This window comes from Barbus barbus (assembly GCF_936440315.1).
Source record: "Barbus barbus genome assembly, chromosome: 27".
Taxonomy (NCBI): Eukaryota; Metazoa; Chordata; class Actinopteri; order Cypriniformes; family Cyprinidae; genus Barbus; species Barbus barbus.
Genome location: NC_136755.1, coordinates 22,989,433 through 23,013,476, shown reverse-complemented (window position 1 = coordinate 23,013,476; position 24,044 = coordinate 22,989,433). Strand labels below are relative to the sequence as shown.

The 24,044-nt window shown below is 35.9% G+C and overlaps 2 protein-coding genes across 7 annotated transcripts in view; both read right to left on the bottom strand.

The window, feature by feature from the left end:
- Positions 1-832: 832 nt before the first annotated feature.
- LOC306847568 (ceramide synthase 2-like) lies at positions 833-20,766 on the bottom strand. 4 transcript variants are annotated; one of them, XM_079381569.1, is made up of 12 exons: positions 20,341-20,766; positions 10,842-11,015; positions 10,254-10,371; positions 9,905-10,023; positions 7,940-7,997; positions 6,916-6,966; positions 6,501-6,593; positions 5,179-5,307; positions 4,517-4,623; positions 4,087-4,240; positions 2,823-2,999; positions 833-989 (listed from the first exon to the last, which is right to left on the bottom strand). In XM_079381569.1, exons 2-11 carry the CDS (start codon positions 11,012-11,014, stop codon positions 2,847-2,849), a joined length of 1,155 nt encoding a protein of 384 aa, XP_079237695.1. In that variant the 5' UTR covers position 11,015; positions 20,341-20,766; the 3' UTR covers positions 833-989; positions 2,823-2,846. The 4 variants fall into 4 exon arrangements, with proteins under 4 accessions (XP_079237695.1, XP_079237696.1, XP_079237693.1 ...); XM_079381570.1 differs by having other exon boundaries at positions 20,337-20,760; XM_079381567.1 differs by lacking the exon at positions 833-989 and having other exon boundaries at positions 2,067-2,999.
- Positions 20,767-21,670: 904 nt separating this feature from the next.
- LOC306847567 (CUGBP Elav-like family member 3) overlaps positions 21,671-24,044 on the bottom strand; it is a 33,264-nt gene continuing 30,890 nt past the window's right edge. For 2 of the 3 annotated variants that reach the window (XM_079381564.1, XM_079381566.1), the window contains exon 16: positions 21,671-22,815. The gene's annotated coding sequence lies outside the window, so the exon portion shown is untranslated. The remainder of the gene's footprint in view (positions 22,816-24,044) is intronic. The other variant, XM_079381565.1, reaches the window with a different exon arrangement.

The window sequence follows — 24,044 nt, the reverse complement described above, 5'->3', positions numbered from 1 at the left end:
TTGGATGTGACAAATCCAAAAACATTTTTAGCATGTTTACATTGCATTTATTTGACTGGCAGATTCTTTCTTAATAAAGTAAGCACAATGGTGGCATTTAAGTATCCATTACTTTTACAGGCATCAAATAAAATGTAAACACAAAGGGCAAATTAGAACATGGTGCTTAATGGTAAATAATATTAACAGAATTGTAAGTATGGATGCACTCTGTAACTACACTTTTGATTTCTAAATGTATTTAACAACAATTGAATGTAAAATCTCTAAATACACTTAAAGCAAAGCAATGATGAAATACACTTAAAGCAAAGCTTCTAAACACAGACAGACACACGTAGCCAATATAAAAAAAAAACATCTAATTCTCTTAACTGTTTTTTTTTTTTTTTGGTAAGAATATTTTTGGCATTTGTGCCCAATTACAAGGACTAAAAGTTTAATATCTGCAGGATCTGCATAAACTTTTTTTTTCTTAATAAAATAAACTAATTCACCAAAGATCAAAAGTGACAAAAACATTTTAGCAAAAATTGCTATTGTTTTGAACTTACTAATCAAAGAATCCTGAAAAAACTACCACTCTTTCCACAAAAACCTTAAGCAGCACAATGGTTTTACAATGATTTCTGTAAGGGTACTGAAGACTGAAGTAACTGCTAAAAATTCAGCTGTGTCATCACAGGAAGAAATTACATTTTAAAATATAATCAAATAGAAAACAGTTATTTGAAATTGTAATAAATATTTCAGAATTGTACTTTTTTACTGCATTTAAATGCAGCTTTGAGCACAAATATAAACTATTTAAAAAACAAGCAGACAAAGAACTCTCATCCACAAGAATCTTTATCTTTCATCATTGAATAATGATGATACAAAATACAACATATAGCACTGGCAGTTGGGACACTGATCAAATTGTTTATGTTTGTGCGGTGGACCCACAGTCGACAGGACGCGGCGAAGGGGAAGGATTGGTCCTGGCACTGGGCCGCGAGGAGAGATGAAGTTGAATGGATGTAAACAGAGAAGGAGTGAGAGAGAGGAGGATGGTTCAGCTTAAAATCTAAAAGGCGATGAGGTCAGGAACACAAGGACAACAAGCACACATGGGAATGACACAGATATAGGTTTACAAATAAGGCACTTGTGACAACATTTGGAAACTTAAAATAACTTTGTAAAGCCAATCTTTCAGTCCCGTTCCACTTGCAAAAATGCATTACACGCTGAGCACCTGTATTGACACGGACTTTCATATATTAACAAAAACTGTTGCTTAAAATTAAAAGAGATCATGTGGAATTGAATATGACACTTAAAAGGATAGTTCACCCAAAAATGAACATGCCGTCATCATTTATTCACCTTAAAAACTTTATTCTGAGAACATACAAGATTTCAACTATTTTTGTCCATACAATTAAAGTCAATGGCATCCAGTGTTGTTTGCACCCCAAATTTCTTTTGTTGTCCACAGAAGAAAAGTCAGGTCAAGAGTAAATAATGACAATGTTCATTTTAGGGTGAACTGAGCCTTTAAGGTTTAACATGATCTCATGTAAAGCAACAGACACTGGGCAAAGAGTACATACTGGAAGACATATTGGATCATTTCCATAACTTTTTCTCAAAACTATGGGATCCATTTCCCATAAATACCAAAAATGCAAGCCAGAGTTTCAATTATGTCAAACAGTTTGCTAACAACACAATCGTTATAATGCATTTTACATTAGACTGAGAGTTACAAAGTGCATCCAGCACTCAATACTGATTGTTATTGTAATTATTCATCATAGAAAATGGAAGAAAAAACCCCCACTAACTACAGGTTCTCCTGCCAAGTCCTTTGTTTTTGCTTTTTACAAAGTCATTTTCCACATACTGCATAAATTATCAGCTTATCAGGTTTGCTGAAAAAATATGGACCTTAAATAAAAATAATCTTAAATGAAAATCCAGAAAAAAAAACACTAAAATAACTAATATATTTAAGAATGCATTTTTAACAGAAATGTCCAACACAACGACCAACACAGATTAGATATGAGATTCTTTCACACACACACATTTGTTGCTTCGTTACAAACTCGAAATGCAAAAAGCAGCACACTGATTCAGTGCCTTTGAGATGGGATATCACGGCAAAACAAATCTTTATAGAGTCTTTGCGTCTCTGTAAAGAGGTAGTGTTGCAAGACTGGGTCAGTAATGTTTATTAGTGCAGCTGGATTGGGGAAAGATCAAGTTTTCTAAGTAAAGCAGGTGTGTGAAGGTCACTTGGTGAGACTGTTATTATATAGTAAACAAATGGGTGACAAAATGAAAAATTCCAGTCAGTTTCAGTACAGTTGACCAGATAAAACATGCCACAACATATTACTGACAAGTAAAGGGAGGATAATAGTGTGTGTGATGCCCAAAAGACAAAAAGGAAATGAAACGTATGAATAGCAGTACAACTTTGTACTAATAAGGCACTAAACACGTAATAAACTGGAGGAAATATTTTCAGTAAAGCAAGTGAATGTTGGATTCACTAACATTAGACAAGACCCTGAACAAACAAAAGGGTTATTTAATGATACGGTGCCTATTAATAGTGTTTTAAATAGGTTGCAAGGGGAAAGAAGTTATATCGTTCGTCTTTTACAAAGTATGTCCGTTTCCCAAAATTTGTATCATATATATATATATATATATATATCTACATGTATTGTGAGCGTGTGTTTGCTCTGGGCCTTTTCAATCCATCAAACACCCCTGGCATTAGATTATTGGTCTGGTCCGTGTGTACAGGAAGGGGAGTGTTGTACCTCCTCTCTCGTCTCTGCTAGTAATCACTCAGTCTTGCGATGATGGTTGTTGTTTAGAGGAGAGTGGCCGTTCTGGACTGGTCCATTTTTCATTGGCGCTTTCCTGTCTTCCTGTTCTTCCTCATCCTCCTCAGAGTCTGTTTCTTCTCGGTCACTCCTCTCGTCCTCCACAATATTCTGTAGCATGACAAATGAACAGTGATGAAGCTTTAAAATCCTTGCAAGTCATACTTCTTACAATTTTATGCAATTATTTCTGCCTGAATCACTTCAAAAAGCAGTTCATAGAAAAATGAAAGTGGAGTCATCATTTACTTACACTACACTCATGTAGCTCCAAACTAACAGAACTTTCTTTCTTGTGTGGAACACAAAAGGACTTATTTTGAAGAATGACCAAGCTGCACTGTTTCGTAGAATTAATTGGATGGAAACCAGAAATAGCGATGGTCATAATTGTACGGAGAACAGCAGCTTGGACAATCTGCTATATATCTTTTGATTTTTTGAAAGTGAGCCAACCATTTAAAGTGAAATACTAAAACACATTTTTGTTGAGATGTTACCAGATATAGAAACTTTTGGGGGTTGTTAAGATTTTTTTTATGTTTCTGAAGGAAGTCTCTTATGTTCCCCAAAGCTGCATTTATTTGATCAAAAAATACAGTAATACTGTGAAATATTATTACCATTTCATTTTATTTCAACATATTTTACACTGTAATTTATTCCTGTGATGGTAAAGCTGAATTTTCAGCAACATTACTCCAGTCTTCAGTGTCATGTGATCCTTCAAAAATCATTCTAATATGCTGATTTGCTGCTCAAGAGACAATACTTATTACTAATATTGTAAACAGTTTTTGTAGAAATATTTGCGTAAATTAAGATTCTTTGATGGATGGAAAGTTCAAAAGAACATTTATTTTAAAAAGGAAATTGGTTGTAACTAGTAACATTATAAATGTCTTTACTATAACTTTATCAATTAAATGCATCCTTGCTGAATAACAAAAATATGAATTTATTTTATAAAAAGAGAACTGTGACCCCAAATGTTTGAACATTAGTGTATGTACATGACAGAAGATGATACATGAACATTGATAGATAATGTTAGAATCCAATATATCTATCTATAATTTTAAGAGGAAAATGTAAATTTATGGGATCTTCTCTATCTGAAACCAGCTGACAGAACTATAGTGCATAAAATGTCAAAATATAATATCCAAAGTAGTCCAGTCTGTGCTGGATAGCTTACATTGCCTGGCAAGAATTTGATGGCCATACGCAGAATGAGTACGGCCCAGAAGATGTGCAGACACTGCAGCACAAACAGCAGCCCATTAAAGAAGTAATATCCAAAGAACGGAGGATAAACTGTCACCGGATACACCCAAGTACAATGCAAAATCCTGAGAGACACAAAAAAAGAAGAGAGAAAGCAAGAGTTTAACATCTGAAATTTACCTAGCAATGAAGAAAAGAAAAAAGGCATCTGGAGTTCGTTTTCGCAAAGATTTATATTAAAATGTGTGACATTTCAACCAAACTTTGAGACCTATTTATAGAGCTGGCATTTGATATTCTAGAAGCAAATCATTTGATATCTCTTGACAAATACAGAGAGTGGGTCAAGAGAAATGCATGATTTATATCTTGGGATCAAAATAGAAAATTAGCCAACTCACCAAAATGGGAAGATGACGAGTCTGGTGATGATGAAGATGACAGCAAATAAGATGAATATATAGTTGCACGCTTTTCTCCAGCCGGCGTAGTTAAACATTTTGGCAGACTGTTGGGACAGACAGAGATGGGACATGTCTGTGACTCTTGCACACAAGCACCACTAGCAGGCAGTGTTTCACACCTGCATTAATAACCCTGACTAGTACATACTGAAGATGTACTGAATCAATTTAGCCATTTACAAGAGCGACATGACTTCACAAGCACACGAAACTCAGTAACACCAACACAAAATATTTGTCATACAATTATGGATATCATGTAATGGACATGACTTTGAGTGTGTATCATCTAGATGTAAATGTCACAAAAGCCAAATATGTAAACAAGACCTATGTGATAAAATTATTTGTTCACAGAAATTGAGGAAAAACACATTACAATCACAAAGTATGTCTGCGAAACACTCGTTTACTCAATCTCCTCAGAGAAAACTATTCACTAGAGCATTCTATTAAAACAATCTGATGTGTGGCTTTCTCTTAACATGCATTTATTATGATATTGCAAATGTTTGAAAGACATTTTCTATCTGTGTTGAAGTGTAACGAGGTCAAAGCTTCACAGTCTCTACATGAATGTTCTTCAGATGTTCCATTACCTCCAGCAGATAGTCGGAGGCGTCGTGCACCAGCATAATGAGGGTTCCTGCTCTGATGTAGTTCACACACCAGGAGAAACTAATCAACAGGATGGTGGCAACATGGTGCACTATTTGTTCTTTAAAGTCCTGAAGGAAAGAGAACGAGAGAAAATATTATCTTACCTACAAAATAACGCAATGGTTATGGACTTATGCCATAGTACGGCCATGGTTTATAGTATGTACCATGTTAATAACATAAATATGGTAATTCTTCAGTAATATGGTTCACCATCGATCAAAGGTTTTGGGTCGGTAAGATTTTTGTGTTTAGGAAAGAAGTCTCTTGTGCTCATCAATGCTGCATTTATTTGATCAGAAATGCATATAAATTGAAGGGACTGAATTTGGATTTCAACATGCTCTGTTGGAGAATATTAGCATGATATTGCCAAAGCTTTAGACTCAAAGTTCAGGATGAGCACAATAGACTGGGTGACTGATTTATCAAACCATCACTTTAAATAGGTGACCTATTAAAATTCAGTTTGTGAAAATACCACCAGGTGACATTCGATCTGTTGGATTTCATTATCTCAGGCAGGTGACTTTTTTCATGTTGGATAAAGCTTGATTTGATGCACAACGCAAATGTAAATTGGTTTTGTGTGGATATATCATCTTATTGGGTTCTCAAATGTTCCCACAAACTTTAGAAAGAATGAGCATTGATGCATCATCTTGGTTCAGCTCGGTTATAAAGCTTTATTTGCCCAGAAGTTCAATGAATAGCACTAAACATGAGATGCTCTCCATGAACAGATTTGAAAGATAAACTGTTTAGCCCAAGTTAGTTTTAGCTGGTTTAAAAGGGGTTTGCCAAGCTGGTCTGAAAAGTGTCTAAAATCTGCCAAAAGAGTAGCAAAGACAAGCAAACCAGCTTAGGCTGTTTTTTCAGCAGGGCTTATAATAAATCATTGGGCAAGTGATGTAAAACCGCCGATAAACCTAATCCTGCTGTACTTTTACTGTTCACTAATGCTTTGTGGAATGACTAGAGTTCTCTCTGTGCTGGAAACGGACTATAAAAATCCAAATTAATGTTATTAACAAAGGGCTCTGTGAGATGAGAGATTTTCCACAGATGTGCAAGTAAAATATTAACCATCTTCAAATGCGCACACACAAACACAGCAGGTAACACTCCACATCCAAGCTGGACATCTTGGAAGTCCTTGTGATACTAATATTAAAAACGAATGAATAGTGGGTATTTCTATGAAAAGGATTGATTTATTTTAAGTTTAGGTAGGGTTTTAAGTTTAATGTGTTTGGCTCACTTTTCGCTTGACGTCTGATGCGACGCTGAAGAGGAGGGACATGTAAAAGCCTAGTTCAATCATGTAGTACCAGTACTGAGAAGGCAGCAGCGTCTAGAGAGAGAAACCGAAACATTTTGACAAAACAACAGAACAGTGATGTGGTTAAAAGACGGTGGGTTTTACAAACAACAAATGATTTTACAGATGATTTATTCTGCTGTACATGACCTGAAGCTTTAAGGTGAGGTACTGTGGCATCAGTTTGCATTTGTCTCATGTGAAATTCAAATTTCTACGATCCTCCTTGTTAAAACGTATTTGCATAAGCTAAGCAGTACCAAATTTCACCGAAAGATCATTTTAGATTTAGACAAGATTGTGCAGACACATTTTACACCCACAATCAATAGAAGAATGAAAGAAGAGAACGTACCAGCATTGGAAACCCTGTCCACATCTCCTTCATATCGTAGAACCAAGGTTTCTGCACAACACAAACAATATGAAGACAAAAGGGCTCTCATATTTCATCTCAACAAAAGCGCTGCCGGTCAGAAGTATGACATTACGTGAGAAAACAGGAGGGGTTGTGGCCCACCAGTATGGGTATTTGAACAGCATGCCAGAATTTAGAGAGCAGGTTGGCTGACAGATGATATAATGGTAGATATAAAGCACAAGTCAAACGTTTGCTTGGTTGGTTGGTTGGTGTTTTAACGCCATGCCAGCTGTTGGCTATCATTGGGAACAAGAAGTTGAAATTTGCTTTGGAATAAAACTCTAAAATGGATTAATCAAACATTTAGAGACACTAGATTTTATATTTTTGGTTCTCATGATCTTAACAACATTTTGATCTAAGGTTTTTCTTGCAATTAGTTTTGTAGACAAAGATTATTTGTCCCCCATGTATGGTTTCGGGATTTCTCTTTGAAATTTTCTTTTTGTGTTTGATTTTTGTTTGCACATAACTCCTGCATGTTAATTTGATGACTTTAATATTCAAAAAATGTAGAAAATACTAATAAAAGAATAAGTAGGTTTGTCCAATTTTGCAGAGTGAATGTACATAATTATGAAATATATGTAATCTTAGAAAATAAAGTGTTCATAATATTGTTGAAAAAAAAAATTAGGGATGCAAATGGGAACTCTTCAAATATCTGAGTATTTACCCAAAATGCAATCAAATATTTGAAAACAAAAATGTACATTATCCCTGGACAAAAATAACAACCGTTTTTGGAAACGATACTTGCCAAGAGAAAAATGTTTCATAATACCCACACATCAGCTAATTAATGAGGCCAATATTATAGGAAATACATTTATATTATAAAACAAAGTAGGTTTTGGTGCCAATCATTTTTTTCATGCAAATGAACTCAAAATGGCCAAACACTGATTTATAAGTATATACTACTGTAGAGGAAAAGGGAAGCATGTTTAATACTCACATCAATAAGTGCAGCAAGGCCAGCAATGAAAGCAAGAAGGTAAAAGGTAAATCTCCAACTGTAAGAAAATGCATATTCATTTCAGCAAATAATATTCAGAAGCAAACACATTATCAGCAACATAAACAAAGCCAAGCATCTCTCATATGAACAAATATATATTAATAGTTCAAAAACATTACTTGATCACCAGCCATTCAATTTAAGGATCTAGACTTATTTTTACATTATGGAGTTACTACATACAGTGACAAAATGTACAAAAAGGCGGCAAAAAACCCCAGATACAGTACACTCACAATACAAACACTACTATTACTACTAAGCCCACATCACGACCAACAGCCCCTACAACTGTATTAAAAAGATGCATCTACGACCTACTGTTGTGACTGACAGCTGGAGACGGCATAATAAACTAATTTAAAGGATGTTGCATGCTCAATACAAGTTAAGCACTATCGACGAGCATATGTGGCATAATGTACATTACCACAGACAATAAAAGATGCAGTTAAGTTGTGCACTTACAAGTAATGCACTTTTGAAATATGAAGCTTTTATTTATGTTAAAGCGCCTACATGAATTACATTTGAACTTTAAATTAGTCTAAATTGACATTTGTGTTGTAGGCGCATGGATTTCTAGCCATTCAGTAGTATGAATGTAAAAAGCTTTACATGGTCATGACAGGATAAAGACATGCACAATTAAACTTTGCACAGACAAGGTTAGTAATAACTATCACTTTAGTCTTAGGCTGACAAGTATATTATCAAGAACTGTTCCTTAAAACTGATTGTAACATTTGCTGCTTAGCAGAGTAATTTTATCAGTAATTTTTCAAAATTAAATGAAGAATTATTTACCCTCAAGCCATCAAAGATGTAGATGAGTATATTTCTTCATCAGAACAGATTTGAAGAAATTTAGCATCACATCACTTGCTCACCAATGGATCATTTGCGGTGAATGGGTGCCGTCAGAATGAGAGTTCAAACAGCTGATAAAAACATCATAATAATCGACAAGTAAACCACACCACTCCAGTCCATCAATTACCATCTTGTGAAGTGAAAAACTGCATGCTTACAAAAAATTACATTAAATAAAAAAAATCCGTCATTAAGACATTTTTGACTTTTTTTCTGGCTATACAAGTCCTTCATCTATACTATTGCTTTCACCAGATCAAGCACTGTTTACGAACTAAAACAGTCCAAAACAGGATGGACTTTTTCACTGGAGAAAGCATTATTATAGATTATGGACTGTATTTTGACAAGAAGCGAAGGTTGAAAAGTTAAATCTTAATGATAGGTTTGTTTTGTACAAACATGCAGCTCTTCTCATAACAAGACGCTAATTGATGGACTGGAGTTGTGTGGGTTACGTGGATTATTATTTTGTTTTTATCCGCCGTTTGGACTCTTATTCTGACGGCACCCATTCACTCCAGAACATCCATTGGTGAGTAAGTGAAGTAATGCTAAATTTCTCAAATCTTCTCATGAAGAAACAAACTCATCTGCATCTTGGATGGCCAATAACTTTGTATTGAACACTGTGCATGTGTTGGATGTGGTTCTGAAGCACAAGACAAATAAATGTTGAAATGTCAAGGACAAGACATTAAAGGATCAACCCACAGTTAGTAAAACACATGGGTACATTAGCCAAATTTAGTTTATTAATACCACATACCGTTTCTCCTGTGTGCAATAGCCTTCCTACCACCTAATGGAAAATTGATGTGTTTTTTCTGTTTTACAGTGAATTTCTTGTATAATAATTGCATGTTGTACCACTCAGTACTCAGATTATCAGTGAGCATTGTTACTTAATCATTTTATAATGTTCATGACATTAAGCAAGCTAATAAAATACACAGCATGGTGGAATTTATGGCCATTTATGAAAGGATGGAAATGGGGTTCCAATAGTCTGTGTGTATTGTTCTGTACCTGGCCTCTCTGAACTTCTTCAGCTTGTTTGGTCGCTCTTCATTCCTTCGTCGCCTGAACCATCTGTGGATCTGTCTCTCTGAGTACCCGGTTTTTTTACCTAAACTCTCGATTTCGCTCTGTAGAGTAACAGAGAACATGAAGGGTAACTTAATGGTGAGATATGATTTTAAGGGTATGAGATATGTCGCTGAAGAGTGGACTAAAATAATTCAGCATTGAAAATGTGTGTACATATACACAAGATAGCAAAAACTGACTTGCTGCATACATTTAAAGCAGCTTGTAAATAAGGAAAGATAGAAAAGTAAAGGGTTTTACTGTACTGGTGAATTTGGCAGTGTAATACCTGTTTGGGATTTTTATTTGTGATTCTGAAGTACGACTCCAGCGTGGGATTGTGTGCTGCTCGCACTCTGACTTTCTCCTTTATACCCAAAGCTGAGGCCATTTGAATGGCCACTGTCCTAAATTTGAAAAACAGTATTAAACTTTCAACACTTGAGTTGGAAAAACTGACAACACTGCATCAATATTAACCATATTTAAAACATTGATCATTCAAAGCTAAGTTTTTGAAATGCTAGAGCACTTACAAATGTAAAATGTAATTCAGATTGATTACTGGATCGTTCCAAACAGATTAAATTATATCAAAAACCCTCCTTCTGAGCTCATATATACAATACAGTATGTTTTATTCACTTCATATTACACTACTGTGCTTTCTATGTTTTTAACAAATTCAAAATGGCCACTAAATGTGACACTGACATTTTTTAAACAGCTTTCTCACTAGATGAACAGCATGTGCTAATATGTACACTTCTTATAAAACGTCTATTGCATAAACCATATGTTGCAAATACAATATTGACATTGGTGAAAACCACATAAACACTAATGAACTAATATGCTCAGTAGGTTTCATGCTGACCTCTCAAAGATCTGTCGTATAATGAGGAAGGCGAGGGCGATGGGCAGGGTCACCCAGAGGTCGGATGCCTTGGAGTAGTTGAGACCGTCGCGGCCCTCCAGGTCAGCCCAACCCAGGCCTTCTGGAAACCACAGCCTCTCGTTCCAGAACCACTCGCTCAGCCTGGACAACATCCTGATGCAGAGGAGAAAACAAATATGACACATTCAGATATTTTGAAGACTACTAAAGAAGACCTCATGGGGCATTTTCAAGTGTGAGCTGCTTAACTTGACTTTTAATGATTACTTAAAATGCTTTTTTAATTATATGTACACACACACACACACATACACACATACAGAGATGGGCACAAATACATATAAATGTATTTAAAATAAAAATACAAAATACTGTGTGGGAAAATGTATTTAAATACAAAAACAGTATTTTGTATTTTGAAAATACTCAAAATACATTTGAAATTTGCCATCCAGTGAATGAATGAATGAATATATATATAATAGCTGCTTATTACTCATGTATCCATGTTACATGTCAATAGGTCATGCCCACTAAAAGCTCCACAGATATTTGTGACCCTGGACCACAAAACCAGTCTTAAGTCACTGGGGTATATTTGTAGCAATTAGTGCAGGGCTGTCCAAACTCGGTCCTGGAGGGCCGGTGTCTTGCAGAGTTTAGCTCCAATCCTAATCAAACACACCTGAAGCAGCTAATCAAGCTCTTACTAGGCATACTAGAAGCTTCCATGCAGGTGTGTTGAGGCAAGTTGGAGCTAAACTCTGCAGGAAACCGGCCCTCCAGGACCGAGTTTGGACAGCCCTGAATAGCCAAAAACACATTGTATGGATCAAAATTATAGATTTTTCTTTTAGGCCAAAAATCATTAGGATATAAAGTAATGTTCCATTAAGATATTTTGTAAATTTCCTACTGTAAATAAATCAAAACTTAATTTTTAATTAGTAATATGCATTTTCTCAATATTTTGATTTCTTTTGCACCCTCAGATTCCAGATTTTCAAATAGTTGTATCTCGACCACATATGGTCCTATCCCAACAAACCGTACATCAGTGGAAAGCTTATTTATTCAGCTTTCAGATGATGTATAAATCTCAGTTTCGAAAAAACCCTTATGACAGGTTTTGTGGTCCAGGGACACATTTGCATACCAGGACAATATATATAAATGATATAGGAAAAGTTCAATCGATTTACACTTTATCATTGCTGACATATATATTGTCGTATTGGCATAGCAAGCAGTAATGATTAAAGTTTAATGAACACATTTGACTAGCTAAAAAAAAACTAACAAGACAGACTAGTGCTTATGCTATGTTCCCCTTGCTAGTGCTCTTTTTTTTTTTTTTACCTGCTGGAACAGGTATGCTTTTTTCCCACAAAAGCAAGATCACCTTGTTTTAATGTTAAAGTCATGCACATAGTAGTGCAATAACCATTTCAAGCATTTTGTATGGTTTATACACAGCAAAACAGCATATACAGGTGCATCTCAAAAGATTTTAATTTTTTTTGGCAACTTATTTCAAAAAGTGAAACTTTCATATTTTCTAGATTGATTACATGTAAAGTAAAACATTTCAAAAGTTTTGTGTTTTAATTTTGATGATTAGACCTTACAGCTCATGAAAGAGAAAAATCCAGTATCTCAATTTTTTTATATTTACATTTGAATTTCAATAAATGACCATCCCTACAGTATAAATTCCAGGTATCTCTTGTTCTTTGAAACCACAATAATGGGGAAGACTGCTGACTTGGCAGTGGTCCAGAAGACAATCATTGACACCCTCCACAAAGAGGGTAAGTGACAGAGGGTCATTACTGAAAGGTGTGGCTGTTCAAGGAGTGCTGTATCAAAGCATATTAAATGCAAAGTTGACTGGAAGGACGAAATTGGGTAGGAAAAGGTGCACAAGCAACAGGGATGACCACAAGCTTGAGAATACGGTCAAGCAAAGCTGATTTAAACACTTGGAAGAGCTTCACAAGGAGTGGACTGAAGCTGGAGATGCATCAAGAGTCACCACACTCAGACGTCTTCTGTAAAAGGGCTACCAAGCCACTTCTGAAACAGAAACAATGTCAGAAGCATCTTACCTGAGCTAAAGAGAAAAAGAACTGGACTGTTGCTCAGTGGTCCAAAGTCCTCTTTTCAGATTAAAGTAAATTTTGCATTTCATTTGGAAATCAAGGTCAGGAGTCTGGAGGAAGAGTGGAGAGGCACAGAATCAAAGCTGCTTGAAGTCCAGAGTGAAGTTTCCGAAGTCAGTGATGATTTGGGGTGCTGTGACGTCTGCTGGTGTTGGTCCTTTGTATCTACCAGGAGATTTTGGAGCACTTTATGCTTCCATCTGCTGACAAGCTTTATGGAGATGCTGATTTCCTTTTCCATCAGGACTTTATCACCTGCCCACAATGCCAAAAACACTTCCAAGTGGTTTGCTGACCATGATATTACTGTGCTTGATTGGCCAGCTAACATGCCTGACCTGAACCCCATATGGAATCTATGGGATATTTTCAAGAGAAAGATGAGAAACAGTCGATCCAACAATACAGATGAGCTGAAGGCTCAGTAGTGCCTCAGCTGTGCCACAGGCTGATCGCTTCCATGCCACACCTCACTGATGCTGGAGTTTGTACTAAAGGAGCCCCGACCAAGTATTGAGTGCAGAAATGAACATGCATTAAAGAACTTGAACTTTTCTGTTTTGCAAATCCTTTTTTTTTTATTGATCTTAGGAAATATTGTAATATTTTGAGATACTGGATTTTTGACTTTCATGAGCTGTAAGGTCTAATTATCAAAATTAAAACAAAAACATTTTAAATGTTTTACTTTACATGTAATGAATCTAGAAAATATGAGAGTTTCACTTTTTGAAATAAGTTACCAAAAAAAAAAAAGAACTTTCACGATTTTTTGAGCTGTACCTGTATTTGACTAAAAATCCAGAATCATCAACAAGCTAACTATAAAGATAGCACTGTGAATGATGATATAGTGGTCAACAAATGGGATGCTACATTTGATTTTAAATTAAATACCTTAAATATCTACAATTTTGGCTTTAATAAGATTTTCCCAGGAAACCTAGCATACACCACAATTCCTATTCTTTCCAACAGCACTTGAATGCGACATGCTTGTAATCAGGACTTCTGAAATTGGAAGTAGGACATTTTGATAGCACACAAAGGCAGTATTATTCCTTTTTTCCTTACAGGAGTCCAGAAAACTTTATTACCTAATTTTAGTAAGTGGCATGTTTGAACTAGTTATTACAGGAAATCAGCAGTCTAATAAAGAGGTTGATTGGCAAAAAGTATTTCATGTATTTTGAAAATCCAAAAATACTAAAAGATCAAATGTATTTAAATACAAAATAGTATTTTGTATTTCAAATACGTATTTTAAATACATGTATTTGAAATACTGCCCATCCCTGCATGCATACACATACACATACACTCACCGGCCATTTTATTAGGTACACCCATTCAATTGCTTGGTAATACAAATTGCTAATCTGCCAATCACATGGCAGCATCTCAATGCATTTAGGCATGTAGATGTGGTGAAGACGACTTGCTGAAGTTCAAACCGAGCATCAGAATGGGGAAGAAAGGGGATTTAAGTGACTTTGAACATGGAATGGTTGTTGGTGCCAGACGGGCTGGTCTGAGTATTTCAAAAACTGCTGATCTACTGGGATTTTCAGAGAATTGTCAGAAAAAGAGAAAATATTCAGTGAGCGGCAGTTGTGTGGACGAAAATGCCTTGTTGATGTCAAAGGAGAATGGGCAGAATGGTTAGAGATGATAAAAAGGCAACAGTAACTCAAATAACCACTCGTTACAACCAAGGTATGCAGAATACCATCTCTGAACGCACAACACGTCGAATCCTGAAGCAGATGGGCTACAGCAACAGAAGACCACACCGGGTGCCGCTCCTGTCAGCTAAGAAAAGGAAACAGAGGCTACAATTCACACAGGCTCACCAAAATTGCACAATAGAAGATTGGAAAAAAAATGTTGCATGGTCTGATGAGTCTCGATTTCTGCTGCAACATTCAGATGGTAGGGTCAGAATTTGGCGTAAAGAACATAAAAGCATGGATCCATCCTGTCTTGTCTCAACGGTTCAGGCTGGTGGTGGTTTAATGGTGTGGGGGATATTTTCTTGGCACACTTTGGGCCCCTCAGTACCAATTGAGTATTGTTTAAATGCCACAGCCTACCTGAGTATTGTTGCTGACCATGTCCATCCCTTTATGACTACAGTGTACCCATCTTCTGATGGCTACTTCCAGCAGGATAATGCACCATGTCACAAAGCTCAAATCATCTCAGACTGGTTTCTTGAGCATGACAATGAGTTCACTTTACTCAAATGGCCTCCACAGTCACCAGATCTCAATCCAGTAGAGCACCTTTGGGATGTGGTGGAACAGGAGATTCGCATCAAGGATGTGCAGCTGACAAATCTGCAGCAACTGCGTGATGCCATCATGTCAATATGGACCAAAATCTCTGAGGAATGTTTCCAACACCTTGTTGAATCTATGCCACGAAGAATTAAGGCAGTTCTGAAGGCAAAAGGGGGTCCAACCCGGTACTAGCAAGGTGTACCTAATAAAGTGGCCAGTGAGTGTACATACACATATATACATGCACATACATATACACATTTATATGTACAGTCATGGCCAAAAATATGTATGATCAAAGGCGGCTGTGACACTTAATCTGCATTGTTAATGATCTTTTATTTTAAAAATTCACAAAAATCTAACGTTTCATTGGAGAATAAGAATTTAAAATGAGGGGAAATATCATTTTGAAATGTTTTTTCTCTAACACACGTTGGACAATTATTGGCACCCCTAGACATTCTTATGAGTAAAATATCTCTGAAGTATATTATAATAAGTCTCTGATATCCCCAGAGTGTGTATGTGAAGTTTTAGCTCAAAATACACCACAGATAATTTTTTTATAGCTTCTTAAAATTGCCACTTTTAGGGTTTGAGCCAAAACGCTCTGTATTTGAGTATGTTGCTTTAATTCAAATGAGCTGGTGCTCCCGGAAAAGAGGGCGGAGCTTCAAGAGCTCAAGCTCCCACATTAGCAGTGCTAGCCTTTGCAAATAAACATTCCCCGATTAGTACAAGCCTGTTATCTTTACAGAAAACATACTCCGTTTCAAAGTCAGTCATCTGATTATACTGTGCATAATAAATTTGCGTTTATGAATTACACAGACAGAGAGCACGGCGAGATAAAAATAACATAGCTGGTCTCATGGTGCATGGCCTGCTATCACAAACTTTATAAGTCCCACTCATGATTATGAGCTCAATAAACTCAAGCGATCGACTCATTGCTTTCATATGCAACTTTTAACTACCACATTCCTATTCACGATCATTCATGAAGACAGCACCAGTGAAAACAGATAAGAGACAATGGTAGCTTTAGCATCATTAGCCTTACAGAGTGCCAAGAAGCTCTTTCAGAAAGGCAATTTGGAAAACAAGTGCATGGTGCTTACTTTGTCTGGAGTTGACATTCATTGGTATTGATCCCTATAAGTATTGGGGACTTTTTTCCAGAACATTTCCTTAGACCAGGGGTCTCCAACCTTATTTAATTCGGGAGTTACTTTTTAAAAATGAAAGCGGCTGAGAGCTACCAATGTTATACAGTACTTAAATCTCTTAAATAATGTATAAATCCAAACTGTTATACACGGCGTTGTTAAAATGTGCTGGAAATATTAAAAAAGTACTGATAGACACACTGAAATTTTACCAAGTTTTATAACAAAAGCCAACAAATAAAATTAGCAGCACTATGCACTTTATATTTGCATTAACAGTGAAATAAAACATTTTTAAAAATCAATATTGAATAAAAAAAAAAACTGAATAAAAGGGTACCGTTAATTGTGGCCAATGTGTATTAGAGAAAAACATTTCATAATGATATTTCCCCCCCATTTTAAATTCTTATCCAGTGAAAGGTTAGATTTTTGTGAATTTTTGTAATAAAAGATAAAAAGGAATAACACTGCAAATTAATTTTCACAGCCTTCTTTGATCATATTTACCAAGGGTTCTGATATTTTTGGCCATGAATAATTCTGACCCCAAACTTTTGAATGGTAGTGTACATGAAATCGGGCAGTGGTGTTAAGAGTTGTGAGAAAAAACAAATATAATACGCTAAAAAATATATACTGATGATGTATAATAATGTCCATTTATTAAATGAAAATGATACATGCAAAATACTATTTTTTTAAGCTACTTCTGGACAGATACACTCTTTTATAATGTGCTTTCTATGTTTTCAACAAATTAATATTCTTGTAATAGGTTTGGTTCACGGCTTGTAACTCTTTAACCAATACTTTTTAAAATCCTATAGGAAAAATGAATGGGAAATGAATGAATTATTTTTTACATCAATACTACATACTTTGTAGTATTGCTTAGAGGGCGGCATAATTAAGTTTGAAATAGCCTTTAACACTTTCAATGATGCCTTAAAATGCTGTCTATGGAAGCAGCTTACTAGTGTTTAAAATACAATATTTACAATATACTGTCAATAAACTAGTCGAGCAACACATTAAGAGATTCAAAGCAGCCATTCCTTTAGTAAACACATGTCATCTGCCCTCAATATTGACAGTCCACATTACTCAAACTAAATATGAGCTCAAAACCACTGACAAACTATTGTCTCAAAGCAAACTCTCTTTAAAAGATGAGCTCTCCTGAGAGGTACATGTACACACATCTCAGGTACAGATCGGTGAACCATTCACATAAGTCCAAGAAAACACGCAGAGGACTTTTCAATGAAAGCCCCTCCTTATCGCCCTGCTGTCAGTGACACAGTTTGAGTGGATGGGCCGGCAGCTGTACTAAAGCCTGCTCCGTCTCAATGGAGTCATTCTGAGAGGTCAGCATGACATCATGACCGCTGTCATTGGCTGGCAGCGGCTGAAAGGCTGTACTGTCACCTGTGGTAATGAGTACTGCTTGGAGCCGGCCGGGCCAGAGAATGAGACAGATTCTCTTCCTTTCCGTGCCATTCTGTGTGAATGAAGAGCTAAAAGCACTCTGATAATACCAACTGTCAGAATGTTATCCGAGCAAGGCCTGAGTATATCATCAATGTCAAAGAGCGAATAAAGTTTGAAAAAAGAACTGACACAGCTGATGATACAAAAGTGGTGCAAGTAGGAAGTTGACTGAATCATAGAGGGCTAAATAAAGGTAAACGCACCTTCTGAATCATTATTAATCTTTGAAACAACTAGTCAAGTGGCAATCCAAGACATTGTTTTTTTTTCATCTCCACAACTACTAACAAACAATTTCACAAACGTTGGTTTGTTCGAAATAGCAGAATGTCTCTCAAAGGACTTAATCAGTCGCCAAGCATTAAGTAAGACAAATGGACTTTGAACCCTGAGACTGTCTGGCAACATCAGCTTTTGTTTGCAGTCACACTCAGCTTTGAAGAATTGTTTGGTTAGCAAATACACAAACTATAAAAAGCAGCTGGAATGCTCTGGTTGTGTTTTTGTTTGTGAATGAATCAGTGACTCATATCTGGGACAAATTGGAGGAAAAAAGATAAATCAGCTTTGTTGTCATTTTGGGAAAAAAGCAACGTGATGCTTAGTCGCGATGAAATGGAAGTAGCAACATTTTCTTCCATATTGGGATGTACATCCAAGTGTAATGGATTATCAGAAAAAAAAAAAATGTAGGGCAGGTCTTGATTGGCTGTTCAGAAGTGGGCGTTGCACTCAAAAGCATGGGGGGTGGGATTTAAGCGGACAATGATTGGAGAAGATCTGCATACATCATCATAGTCTGTCATTTTCACCTGAATATCGGAATGACATTTCGGTTTAAATTTCCAATTAAATTTCCATACTATATGGTACATGAAAAGTATACATCAAATAAGCATTATGTCCATTTATCCAGTATAGAGATGAAACTGAAGAAGCAACAGATGTTTTCCTCCATACTGTGATGTACATCCAGGTGTAACAAAATACCAAAACAGAAAAACGTAGGGTTGATTAGATTTTGTGATGAGGCACATAAATGAGAGCTTAAAGGGACAGAATTTAAAATGGACTAAATTAATTGTTCACAATAACCTTCCTAACATGCATTTATTAAACAGATAGGGTGAATTTTCTCTTCATGCCAACAGTGTCAATGAATAATATCAGTGAATGATTCAATGACTCGCTCATAGAAAGTATGCATATCTGTTTCAGTGTCATAGTACTTCCATATTTTACAGTATACAAAAAGTAGTATGTCACATGAGTATTGTCCATTTTTGCAGTATTCATAAAACAATAAGTGTAAAATATACAGATGACCTAAATGCATTCATGAATGGATCTTTTAGGGAACTCAACCAAAGATTTTATTTAAAGGGATAGCTCACACACAAAAAAAAATATTTTGTCATTTACTCACCCTCATGTCATATGAGTTTGTTTATGTTGAAGATAACATCTATCTTGTTTTTGTACTTCAAAATTTCACATGCAGTTTCATTGCATTTTTTTTTATAAAACTTACAATGTTTAAGTGAGAATGCTTCTATGTCATTTTTGAGAGTGAGTGAAGTGACGTGTGTCTAAGTATGGTAACCTGTACTCGGAATTTGTGCTCTGCATTTAACCCATCCAAGTGCACACACACATTAGTGCACACACACATTAGTGCACACACACATTAGAGCACACACACATTAGAGCACACACACATTAGAGCACACACACTAGAGCACACACAATAGTGCACACACACATTAGTGCACACTGCTACAGTGAATATTGCTACAGCGCCTGGGGAGCAGTTGGGGGTTCGTTGCCTTGCTCAAGGGTCTCACTTAATTTTTTTAGTGTGCAGTGGACAACAGTAAAATAATAAATAATAAAAGAGAGAAATGCTGCTTATCTTGAAAAAGTATAACATCTTATGTATAGTATACCCTACGTACGTCATAGCACTTAAAAACTAATGCTCTAATTTTGACTCAAACTTTATCCGAGCAGCTTTTAAAAATGGAACCCGCCCCTAAAAACCACGAAAGTAAAAACATTGTCGATTTCCCCCCATTGTCGATGCGTTTCAAGCTACATATTCGTAGGCGTGTTGTAATCACAGCTATGCATACTTAGCATCACGCGCTACAAAATTGAGTGTGTACTTCGATTTCGCCGTTCCCTCATGTAGGCCGTACACATCAAACAACTGACTTCAAGAGGCCATCGCGCTAAAACAAAACAGCAAGTTAGAAATCCGACAAATATATGAATAAATGAAAAGTACATTCACGGAAATGACAGTACAACGACAAAGATCGATGCAGGAAGGAGCGCAGCTACGTATAACGGTACGTTACTTACGTACTTTCAGCAGTAGTGCGAAACACAAGGGTGTGAGCAGATGAGATGGATTTAGCAAAGTGGGTGTAATCTCGCAGTTATTCAGGGCAATCTGTACAATTGTGTGCTTTCTTCATAATCCATAATTCAGTCTGTCTGCATAGTTTTCTTAAATCCCCGAAATAGGACAAAACGCCAAGGGAAGTTAGGCGTTAAACGGACTTTCAAACTCTTCCACTTCTTGGTGTTTTCCTCCGCTTCGTTCACTGTTGGTTTTGATCGTATATCAGTCAGTCCACCGATGAGGAAAACACACACTTTCTTCCCAACCCTTTTCTCTTCACATATCCGAGTTGAAAGCGTTCAGACGTACTTTTGCCGGGTGTTGTTGAGACGCGAATCGAGGCAGACGAATGAAAGAGTGACGAGGAGTGCTACTAAATCTGAAGGCGGGGCAGATGACGTGTAAAAGATGAGAAACCTTTTGAGGAAGCTCTGATGACAGAGATATAAATAGATAGGACTGATCGTTCAACTGGAAGTATCCACATGAACCATCACTCAATAGATTATAGAGTAACTTAGTCTTATTTAAAACATACATTTGTTAGCAACCAAAGCAGAACTAACGGTCTGCAATTAATATTAGAGATGACTAAAAAAATTGAAAGTATATATATTTCTTATACATTTCACATTTTTAAATCCAGAAGACCACGTCGCATTCAAATAATCATTGTCTTCATTGTGCATGTCTCTGATTAATAAAACAATTGAACTGTGTTCAAATTCACAGGATATAATGCAGTGGAAACCAAGAACAGCTGTGATTAAGTTCATGTAGCAACTATAAAGATGCAGAACTGTTTATACTTGCTTTTGTTAAAGCCAATATATATAAATATATATACAGACAGGTGCATCTAAAAAAATTAGAATATCATGAAAAAGTTCAAACTGAAACTCAAAAAGTGAAACTTTCATATAATCTAGATTCATTACATGTAAAACATTTAAAAATATATATATTTTGATGATTAGAGCTTACAGCTCATGAAAGTCAAAAATCCAGTATCTCAAAATATTACAATATTTCATAAGATCAATCAAAAAAAGGATTTGCCAAACAGAAAAGTTCAATTTCTTTAAAGTATGTTTATTTATGCACCCAATACTCAATATTTTTTTAAATAAGTTGCAATAAAAAAAATAATTTTTTGAGATGCACATGTATACGTGTGTATATATATATATAGCATTTTAATCATACTTAATCAGAATTTTTATGCACCTGAAATGGTCAAAAATACACAAATTCATTCCCGTAATCTCTCAGACACACAAAAATATTGTTTAAAATTTTATTCAAATTTTTTTTTTGTAATTGACAGGTTGTGAAACAACAGTTGAAGAAAATAAATAGAATAATAATAATGATTGTTCATTAATGGTAAATCTGTAAATAAAATGTCTAAAAATACATGGATTCATCAGAACGTGCCAATGATCCTCTATCTTCATAAATAATTTAAAAAATGCCCTCCATCAAGAAACTGATAAATTAATTGCAAAAAAGATAGAAATCACTTTCCCTAAATAATAATAACAATAATAATAATAATATCCCAAATGTTTAAATCTTGACCTTCATTTTAAAAGCATGATATATACAATGAAATACATTTTTAAATGTTTGTAACTTTCATGAATCTTCTCGAATCATCCACAATTTTAAAAAAGAAAGAAAGAAAAACTAACAAACCTAAAAATAAAAATCTCTAACTACAGCCTCTCTGTGATAAACTATATTCAGTCATTTTAGGGAGGTTCGCAATATAGGGCCAGTATCCTATTCCTCAGATCATTTGTTTCCTTAAGTATTAAAGATGAAGAACTATGTATAACTGGACTCCGATTAGAGACCAAGAGCAAATCCTTCAAAACTCCCAAAAGGACATTCTTTCTCTATCTACCATATACCTCCCATGATTCTTTGCTCTGATCACATTGACCCAGTCCCACCCTCCCAACCGTTTCGATATGTCTACACATGGTCCCCTCAAATTTCTATATACATATTTTAGATTGCTGCAGAAAGACTTTAATAGTTCATTTGAACCCAGAAGCGAAACTAGTGTAGTACTGACATATTTGCATTGGTCCCATTTGTGTGTGTGTGTGTCTGTGCAGGGCGTAGATGCGTGGGCCGAGGGCAGAAAGGTCACGACCCACAAGCACACGGCACTACAGCATGTGAAGCAGAAGAGCGAGTGGTGTTGCTTTGCTGATTGGTCCTAATATCGCATACTGTTAAGGTAGCAAATCATTCTATTTAACCTGCACTTTGTGCGATAAGTCTGTCTTTGTTATTATTGTATATTTTTGTTTAAATAATCTCAGTAGGTTTTATACTGTAGTTTTGTGAAAGTTGTTGGTCCCGTAATTTGCAGTGGAGGAAAAGTGACTTGTAACTGACTCCGATAGTCCTCTCCTTTCTTCCCTGTGAGAGGAAAGAAAACAAAAACAGCAGTTAAGAGCAAGTCATAAAAACACTCCTACTTATTTTGACAGAGTTAACACTATTGTGCATTTGAGAAGGTTATCTAAGGCTACGTCCACATTGATCTGGATAAATGTGATCTTTTTTCGTCCACACTAATAATGTGAATTTTCTTGCATCTGAAAATATCACAAATACCCATTTTGGTCCAGCAAAAACAGCTGTTTGAAGACGCTCTCCCAAGTATATAAATTTGAAAATGTTTGATTGTGACAATGGAGATAAGTTTAGTTATGTGACATATTGTACCTATTTAAATCTAGGGTTGTACCAGAATTTTTGTGCCTTCTATTCACTTGAATAATATTGCTAAAGATTAATGCCTGCAAAGATGACTGAATATGCACTCGCAGACAATTTACGCGACTGAAAGAGCTAAATCTCCTTTGACAACTTACAGTGTTACATATCATCGAGGCTGAGAAAAGAACAACTCTGCAGACAACAGGTTAACGCCGTTATCGCTGTTTTCCTTGTTTGTGGAGTAAATATTTTTACACAGCTTTTTAAAAATGCTGGGTAGCTGGTGTTTCGTATGCGTTTGGCCAATCAGTGTACACTTGAGTTACCGGTAGTTCCATAGAACTGTTTTAAACCCTACTCTGAAGTAGGAGCTAATTTAGTTCCTCCAAACGGAGTTCCTAGAACTAAATACTTCTCTAGTTCCTGCGGTGCGAACATGGCAAAAAGCAGGTATTCCGCCAATAGTTCTAGGAACTATGAAAACGTTCCTCCGGTGCGAAAGCCCCTATTTCCTACTAAAATGATAGTGCTAGAATAACTTTATTATGTCTGTACTTAGCAAGTGTTTTACGTGAGCACAGCAAGGGAATTTAAGCGTTTTCAAGTGAGCAACTTTTGGAAAACGCTTAAAAATGCTAGTGTGGACGGACATTAAATCCGTATTAATGTGGACGTAGCCTAATGCTTACCATTCTAAACTTCCATGCAACCTACATTGTGAATCAGCGAATGGGGTTTTTATGCAAGTGTGTGTTTCTGTGTTAGTGATCGTTTAGAGTGGGGAAACATTTCTGGCAGGCAAACAATTTTCCAACATGCACCATAGGAATTCTGGGCTGTATTGTGTTCAGCTGGAGACTTAACTGCATCTTTTTTGAGTGCTCAGACGAATGGCTGAATATAAATGAGCAAGTATAGGTTTTCTA

Excerpts from the sequence above, each read along its gene's own strand:
- LOC306847568 (XM_079381569.1), bottom strand. The coding sequence starts at position 11,014 with ATGTTGTCCAGGCTGAGCGAGTGGTTCTGGAACGAGAGGCTGTGGTTT. Across the intron at positions 7,998-9,904 it reads AAGAAGTTCAGAGAGGCCAG|TTGGAGATTTACCTTTTACC; the intron begins GTACAGAACAAT and ends ATTTTCTTACAG. Across the intron at positions 6,594-6,915 it reads GGACAGGGTTTCCAATGCTG|ACGCTGCTGCCTTCTCAGTA; the intron begins GTACGTTCTCTT and ends TTCTCTCTCTAG.